Source organism: Stegastes partitus, unplaced genomic scaffold, assembly GCF_000690725.1.
Source record: "Stegastes partitus isolate 25-593 unplaced genomic scaffold, Stegastes_partitus-1.0.2 Scaffold1439, whole genome shotgun sequence".
Lineage (NCBI taxonomy): Eukaryota > Metazoa > Chordata > Actinopteri > Pomacentridae > Stegastes > Stegastes partitus.
In genome coordinates, this window is record NW_007579170.1 from 6,222 (window position 1) to 15,624 (window position 9,403).

Here is a 9,403-nt window from a genome sequence, read left to right on the forward strand (position 1 = left end):
TTAAAAACCCTTCACTCATGTTTTCATCACAGTGCATGATGAAATTCTCATTGACTATTTCATTATAACAACTCTTATTCCACACCTTGCTGCAGGTCTCCTGTAGAGTCCTTTAGGATCCGACGGATTAAAAAACAAAACACAAAAAAAGTCAACCGCCAAACACCAAAACAATAAATGATTAAAAATGCAGTTTCCTTTTTGTTCAGCTGTACAATGAAACCTTTAGCTGGACGTGGGTGATCAGGGCTACGCTGTATGCTACATGCTCTGTACTATAAACACTATGTCCATTCTCGACTTTAACAAGGTGCTTTGAGATAATTGCATAGACTGTATATAAAAGATGGATGTAGCCTCCAAGTATGAAAAGTGAAATCGATGCTTAAGTGCCTTTAACCTGCATTATTTCTGACAGCCAGCAGGGGACGACTCCTCCAGTAAAAAGAAAACAAACAAACAAAAAAAAAAACAGTTTGTATGGAAGTCTATGAGAAAATGACCCAACTTGATCTGTTACCTCAAAAAATATTTTTCTAATGAGTTTATGGTCTTAATTCCAGGATGATGTTCACTTTGGAAATGATGTTCCCAGTTCTAATAGAATAAATGATAAAGCCAGGTCTGTTTTAGACCTTGTGATCGGCGGGTCGCGACCTTATCAGCGTCTGTAGTGTCCTTAAGTTCTGTCTGCTAGTTCACTATGTCTGTTTTTTTTTTTAAGGACCACAAATTTCAAACTGGAGGCTTCAGGATGTTAGTCCACAAACCAGCAGGTGACACGACAGCGTCTCCGTCCAACTCCTACATACAGTCTACGGCTAAATGCTAATGTCGACATGTTAAAATGCTCACAGTGACACTACCGACACTATGAAGCTCAGCATAGTGGATGTTTACCATATTTACCATCATACAGTAGTTTAGCATGTTAGCATGCTAACACTGGCTAGTTAGCACAACTCACAAAGCACAGCTGATGGGAATGTCATTGGTTCTCTGGGTATTTAGTCTTAAGCCAAACATTAAATTTGAGATAAAGAGAAATTTAGGAGGCCACCACATTTCAACTACATGAATATGTGTCCAACAGTTGTTCACTTAAAACCCCAAAGCTTGATTTATGATTAGCATAAGAGGAAAAGTCAGGGATCAGCAAAGTAAAATCATCTAGAGACCACAAATCTTTAAATAATGTTAGTCTGGGCCAAAGCATCAGCTGACCAACAAGTCCAATGTTGACATCCTTGGAGCCGTGATAATTGATTGGCTGAAAGATGCATATTTCTGTGGGCTTGATTTTTATTATTTTTGGCTTTATATTTCAAACTGCAAAGTTTAGCAAGTTTTGATAGAATTCTGCTTCTGGCATGGTGGCTTCAAAACAACATTGATGTAGTGAGCACTAAAATTTACTTAAATTTAGAAGATGCATAGTTCACTGAATACATAAATAAGGCCAAAATAAATAATCACTGAATAATGAGATGCTATCTTTACTATGAGATACAAAACTTCCAAGTAGGAAAGACAATGTGTTAGGAAACGTATGACTTCAGTATTTCTTAAAAAAAAAAAAAAAAAAAGCTGGCTACAGCCCTGTGGGCATTCTATAAATGTCACATTGTAGTAAAATATGTTCTTTGCGGCTGATTTTGGCCTTGATTTTAAGTGTCCCTTTAGCCTCGTCGAACTGTATTTTACAGCTGCAATCAGACAGGCAGGATGCAAGTAGGTCTGTGGTGCGGGTACTTTATGTCCAAATCGATCAGTGTGATGAAAAAAAAAGCTGATTCTCTCTCACATCTAATATAATGTAAAACGCCTTCACTGCCACATTGTGGAAATGATATTTACAGTGCATTCTGAAGTGGTTTCGTTATGAAACTTAAAATGCTTTTATGTTTGTTGGTTATCAATTTGGACTTTAACAGCTTCCAATACAGGCTCTTCCTACATAAAAGACAATGATCAATTCTGCACAAACTACCCTGCACCATGTCCACACATCAGCTGTTCGGTTTTGGCACTTAGTCTGATCACTACTGTCATCAGAGAATATTTTGTATCAATGAACATTAACATACAAAGGTGTCCACAATGCTTGCCACTGTCATAAAAAAAAAGAAAATATGGAGTTTACACATACTATATAATAGTACTGAGGCTTTTTATGTATAGCATGCTTGACAGACAGCTTCTTCTCTTGTCCTCGTCTGTGTTCAGTCCCAGATGTCTTTGAGTTGGGCTCAGACATTATGGAACGTGGCAGTGCTGTGTTTTTCGATGGTCTGCGCCTGGACGCAGAGAGACAAAAACTCTGTCGATTTGTCAAAGACATTTGTTCAACAGCAACGTATGCACTCAGCAGGAAACAGGACTGACCAGAGTAGCTCGTGTGAAAATGTCTTTGGAAACCATGGAAAAAAAAAAAAAAAAGCATTCTTCTGGACAGTAATCAACATTAAAAGGCTGCTGAGGTTCATTTGGTGGTCATCCCACTGCACATATGGGGCTTCCTATCATCTGCCTTTAAACATTCGGATTTTGTGCTTGTCCGCCAGCAGCACGGTGACATTATATTCGTAATCTCCATCATGGACTCCCGTGTGTCGGAAAGCTCCAGCCAGATGGTTCTCCTCCCAGTAGTGGTGCCAGTTTCCATACTGGTCTGCACCGAATCCAAACACACTGACCTGGAGGAGACAACCATAACAAAAACACGGTGAAACATCACCCACACAGGCTCTGTACATCTGAGGGTTTTGTTCAATTTTCAGTTCAGATCCCTATATTTCTGATTCATGAAAACGCATTGTAGTAAAACATCACACAGACTATCCTCGCAGAGTTCCACATGTCCTCTCAACTGAGGAGTCTGATCCACTCTTGTTTGTCGAGGTCGTGTGTGTTTCTTATTAGCTTTAACTTACCTCATCACATATGTGGAGGGCGAGCAGCAAGCTGAGGAAACCGGTCGAAGGATATCGTCCATGACCCTCAAGCCAAGACTCGTAGACGTATTTGAAGAATGTCGGACTGTAAATCAACACCTGCAACAGAGTCAGAGGAATTTATAAATCTTTGCCATTTATTGAAACCGCAAAAAAATGATTCAACTCTGTATTCTAAACTGCATTCACAGTTACACTTAGATAAATAACACATCTAGCAAGCGGTATGTACTATTGCCAAAATATATTCTAACATACCGATTTTAAAAGTTTGGTCTGAGGCTGTTTTTAATGGTTTGGACTGAGCCCCAGTTCAAATTAGGGGAAATCTTTATGGTACAGCAGCGCCAAGATCAGGAAGTGAATGATGGTATGTACTTAAACACGTCAAAATTAAACAACCATTCTGGGAACCAAGAATAATTTAGAGTTTTGTCAAGTCATTTCACGGAAAATTAACTTTCTTAAATCACACTTTGTACAGTACAAAAGAAAGCAAGATTCACTTTCTACTTCGCCTTAATCGCACAGCTCACACAGCGTGTTTTCCTCCTGAGCACCACTGAATCGACCAGCCTCAGCGGCCACAGGAAGAATACCTGCTCTCAACTAAAGAGCTTTGGCTGCTAGACAAAAGAGATGTAACACATGGGTCAGGGCCAGAGTTTTGTTTGATGTGCTCTTAACCCCTTAACATCCACCTCTCAAGCTTTGTTTTTTTTTAACCTTTTTTGCTGAAAAAGACCTTGAAAATATTTTTGTTTGTTGGATTCTTGGAGTGAATACGGCACATGGTGATTCAAATGTGATAATATAGAGAAGAGAAACGGTCGACTCAAAATACAGCAGCACATTCTCATTTAGTCTGTTTTCACGCTGGTCAGATCAGAATCAGAATCAGAATCTCTTTATTGTCATTGTACAAAGACAGCAAAATGAAATTTGAGATAGCAGGCAGGCAGTGCAAAACATCGGGACAAAAAAAACGCACAAGACATACTATAAAAGTTTTTTAAAAGACTTTAACAAAAGACAGTTCATGAGGAAGGGGGGAAACATATTTGTGAATGACTGACCAGTTCGAGTACAGCTAGTGTTAATGGTCCACTGCTCTGTTTGGTAGTGGGGCAGCAATGACAGTTATAAGTAACTACACTAAGCAATGCAAAGCCACAATCTCGATCTGTTTGTCACAGAAATGTCTGGATTCAACCAGAGGCTCATCTCATTTCTCTACTTTGAGCCTCCTCAGCTACTCCGTCCTCCTGCCTGTGACCCGGAAATCAATCATGAAGGACGTCTCGATTCCTAAAATGCATCTCGACGAGAGAGGAGGTTTGCCAGAGGAGGATGCACAGCTGTATCCTCACTGTATGCAACGTGGAAGTTTTTTTTAGCACCCATAGCTGAAACATACAAACTGTGGCAGAAACAGAACGGACAAATCATAATTTATGTCGCTCTCTACTTGTGTGGTACTCTTTGGCGTGTAATGAATGTTTTACACTTCAAAGCACTCGTCCGCACTTTCCCCTCACATTCTGTCACGTTTTAAATTGAAATTAAATATATCCTGTACGTTGCGATGAAAACTGTTCTGCTTGTCTGTCAGAGATAATTAAATCCAGTTGATCGTCTATAGCAGAACAATGGACAGATAATGCAGCTGTGACACACATCATATTTAATTGCTCTAAAGCTGCAGCACAATGATGTCTCATTTTGTCAGATGACCTCGACTCCTCTTTCCTCGTTTCTCCTCCTCGCTTTTGGGACAAAGACGCGAGGAGAGGAGGCGAGGAAAGGAATCAAGAGTGTACAAACTAAGAAAGGAGAAGAGGGGCAGACGTCAGCATGACTTGTACTGTAAGTTTTGTGTCTTGTCCACATTTAATTGTTTTCTACTTCCATTCATTGTCCAGCACACAGTTTATCTACTGTATATGTTCACCTTCCAACAACACAATGTTCAATCATGTACCAGCCATGTACAGTTGAAACCAAAGTTTACATCCACTGTATAAAAAAATACATAACCTTTTTTTTTTTTTCTCACTGTCTGACATTAAATCAGACAAAACTTTTCTTGTTTTAGATCAGTTAGGTTTACCAACATTATTTCTATTTGCTAAATGCCAGAATAATGAGAGAGAGAGTTTTTTATTACTTTCTTCATAGTCAGAAGTTTCCATACATTTCCTTAGTATTTGGTAGCGTTGCCTTTAAACTCTATGACTTGGGTCAAAAGTTTTGAGTTTCCTTCCACAAGCTTCTCACAATAGTTTGATGAATTCTGGCCCATTCCTCCTGACAGAACTGAGTCAGGTTTGTTGGCCGCTTTGCTCCACACGCCTTTTCAGCTCTGCTCACAAATGTTCAAGATTGAGATCAGGGCTTTGTGATGGCCGCTCCAAAACATTGACTTTGTTGTCCTGAAGCCTCTCTGTAGCTAATCTGGCGGTATGTTTAGGGTCATTGTCCATTTGGAAGACCCATTTGCCCCCAAGCTTTAGCTTCCTGGCTGATGTCTTGAGATGTTGCTTCACCACATAATGTTCTTTCCTCATGATGCCTTCTCTGTTTTGTGATGTGCACCAGTCCCTCCTGCAGCAGAAAACCCCCACAACATCTGAAAATTGTTTGAACAGATGAACCAGACTTGTGGAGCTCCACAATTCTCTTCCTGACATCTTGGCTGATTTCTTCAGATGTTCCATGTTGTCACCAAAGGAAGCAGTGTGTTTGAGGTGAGCCCTAAAATACATCCACAGGTGTGCCTCCAATTAACTCAAATGTTGTCAATTAACCTATCAAAAGCTTACAAAGCCATGACATCATCATCATCATTCAAATAGTCTGAAGGCATAGAAATCTTATTGTATGGAAACTTCTGACTTTGAAGAAAGTAATAAAACATTTTTTTTTTAAAAATCCTCTCTTTCATTATTCCTGCATTTAGCAAATAGAAATAATTTTGGCAATCCTATCTGATCTAAAACAGGAAAAGTTTAGTCTGATTTAATGTCAGACAGTGAGACAAAAAAAAGGTTATATGTCTTTTTGTACAGTGTATGTAAACTTCTGGTTTCAACTATGTACTTAAATACATACGTACATAAATAAAATAGTATTTGAATTACATTGCATTTAATCTAAAGTATCTATTAAAAATCTGACAATATTTTGAAAGGCTGTCTTGTATGTTGATTTAATTCCTAACTTCCGCTTCTCCATTAAGCTTCAATATATGACTATAAGATTTAATTAACACCAGTTAATCCGTATGTCCACAGGATACAGCTATTTGTTTAAATTCCCACATGTTACTGCTAAAATGTGCATGTTTTACATATCTGCTCTGCCTGCATTTCCTTTGCACATCTGAATAATGTATCATTTTGAATTACAGCCTTATTAGCCAGCAGGAAAATGTAGCGTTCAACACATCACGGCTGCCTGCAGAGAACGGTTATCTTTCTGTGTGATGTTACAGCGGCTCACACGACATTCTTTACAAGGCTCATTGCCGTGAAAATAGCACTTGTCAGCAGAAGACGCATGGCATGTCGTTGCTATGTGGCACACAACGACGATGTAGAATCATCAGCAGCACCGATGCATGTGCATCCACAGCCTCACTGGGCCCCTTCACCCTTTTAACACACCCACGGTCACGCCTTCAAAGAAACAAATCTACAAGTAAACACAGGCATATGAGCTTGTTATAGTAATATTTTATTTCTCTTTCTCAACATACTGTCGATACATGAGATTTGACAACATTTCTGCGTCACACAAAAAAAAAAAAAACGCTCCAGGGTTGCTTTATTTGTATAATTAAGGTGAATTAGTTTAAAACATCTGATACAAGTGGAATTTAAACTGGACCTAATTTAGTGGGACACTCAAACAAGGTTTAATATGTCGTCTGTCAGAGTGTTTACCCAGCGACCATTAACGGTTTAGTCTAAATACCTTCATGAGAAGGGTAAAAAAAAAAAAAGCAGCTGAAATCGGCACCTGGTAATAATGGAATGTACTAATAAAATGTGGTGGCTGCTTTGATATTGCTGCTACATCAGCATTAACTATTACTAGAAACCTGCATGTGACAAAACAAGAGCCTGTCACCCCGTCAGTGGAGTTAATGCCTTAGAATGAGATGTTCAACAATCACATGTCAGTGTAAGGATGAGGTGTTCACATACTGCTGGCCATGTAGGACAGGAAACATTACATTTCCATCCAGACAAAAGTGCTAACATGTACAATAAAAAAGACAAAAACTCACCTTATCTTTGTTTGCCTTTATCCTGGACACAACAGGTAAATACGTGCTGTAACACAAGAAAACAGCAGCAGCTTAAAAAGTTGCCTTTCATAGACTAAAACAACCCACAAAAATTGGTGAATTCTGTATCCACCAATCCACAATGTACAGCATGGCATTGATCAAATGTAACTGATGATGTCTAAAAATAAACACCCAGTGTCCATCCTCATTACACCTGCATGAGGAAATCCAATTAACTACATGAGCAGATTCTATAAGTAACATGTGCTCACTGTCAGGTGTTTTTTTTTTTTTTTTGATTTTGCAGCATTCATCACATGACAGCATCCACAGCTCACCGTGGAGCTGCTGTTAGTGAAGACACGGGATATTTAAATACAGGTGCGTGAGGCGGCTACGTTCACTTTGCATATGAAAAGTTTCTTCACAGGACTCTTCAGACCGCAGCAAGTCACATTTGGAAGCAACAGAGCATGCAAAAATAGTACGCATACCATTTTCATGGTTAAACAGCCTAAAAAAATCTATTTAAAGTCGATGTAAATTGAACACTCGTCCTGTGCAGACGCTGAAATCAGACGGATGGCATACTAACGACAGAAATTGAAAGTAATTAAAGTCCAGATGAATGTGTCTAATTAAAGGTTTATCAAGGCTATTACCAATGCAGCAATATGTCTTTTTAAAATTCAAAGAATATAGTGCCTGGTGTAATTCAATTTCTTTGCAGATCAATAAGAAAATGACCTGGTGTGCATCAGATGCCAAGTTCTTTAACACCCTGTCGTTTCTGCATAAAAACGCTTTTAAATTTCAAGGTTTTTGCTAATCAAAGTCTCGAATATGAATGTGGACCCACAATAGTCTGTTCTGCGTGCATTCACACATCTCTGTCCTTCAACAGAGCCTCATTTTATTTAACAAGACCAGAAAATGTAACAAAATAATTCACAGCACTCAGTTAACATCTAATAGCTGTCGGGCTAATGCTGACATTACTGCCAGTAAAGTGAAATTTAATGATGCAGAATGATTGCTTTGGCAGAGTTGGAAGACAACTGCACATTTATAGGCAGCATTTGTTTGGATACTTCCACCATCTCGCATTTTGGCTTGATTGAGTTATTGGCAGTGGCATTAATTGGCTGTGGCTTCATTTTTTTTTTCCCTGGATGTCCAGTAATCAAGCTAATGATTACAGGTCACTGAGAGAGAAGCAGCTGAAGGTGAAATTTACTGGAAGATTTTCAACAGAGTGATTATCCTTGTTATGGCAATGTGACAAATAGAAATAGGGAGTGAGTGGGATTGTTATGACAATCTGGTATTTAAAGAGTGTGAATGAATCTGGGAGTGCAACACATGGAGCGGGCATAATAATGTGTTTGCAACTTTTAAATATCAAGGCTGGAAAAAAGTTTTGTAGCTCTGATTTCACTGACAAATGGAGGCGCAAATGAAGCATATCTGCTACTCACATCCAAGTAGGAATATAACATCATTATTAATAGTTTTTGCCCAGTGATGATATTTTGGGAAAAACAATTAGATTAGAAGGCCTTGTGTTTTCAGTGTGGAGTTTGTGTTACTTGATAGAACAGAAATGTCATGTGAGAGTGATGCATATGTGTTTATGTAAAGACTGTCTCTATTTAAACTCAAGTATTTTGCCTTGTTAATCTACAACATGGAGCATGTCCACCCTTAAACTGCAGTGTACCGAGAACAGTTTCTAAAACACACATTCTGAGTTTCATAAGAAACAAACCCAAGCAGTCAGTCCAGAAAGGTTTTACAGTGTTTGAGCAGAGTTGTAGATGAGCTGGTGTGCTTGAGCGGCAGGGAGTGGGGAGAGGTGAAAGAAGAGAGAGGCAGGAACTTCCAGATCTGCAGTGTACAGCCGCATCCAAGCCAGGAGATTATTTTCATGGAAAAACGTTGAAATATGTAACTTTGATGCACAGGGAGGAAATTTTAGGGGTTTCACCAACGACAAAGGCGGAGGCAGTGGTTTCATAAGACATATTATGGGTATTCTGTGTCTGTATTGTAATGTTTGTGTTTTTATGAAATGTTTGATCTTGCTCACTTAGTTTTCTTTTAGTTCATGAGTTGTTTCAAGATAGCAGTAGTTTTTTTAAATCAAATCTTCACC

At 38.8% G+C, this 9,403-nt stretch overlaps 1 protein-coding gene across 1 annotated transcript in view; it reads right to left on the reverse strand.

The window, feature by feature from the left end:
- Positions 1–544: 544 nt before the first annotated feature.
- LOC103370538 (CMP-N-acetylneuraminate-beta-galactosamide-alpha-2,3-sialyltransferase 1) overlaps positions 545–9,403 on the reverse strand; it is an 81,555-nt gene continuing 72,696 nt past the window's right edge. The window contains exons 5-7 of the mRNA XM_008299631.1: positions 7,246–7,291; positions 2,934–3,053; positions 545–2,696 (exon numbers count right to left, since the gene is read on the reverse strand). Coding sequence (XP_008297853.1) covers positions 2,523–2,696; positions 2,934–3,053; positions 7,246–7,291 — 340 coding nt within the window. The 3' untranslated portion in view covers positions 545–2,522. The remainder of the gene's footprint in view (positions 2,697–2,933; positions 3,054–7,245; positions 7,292–9,403) is intronic.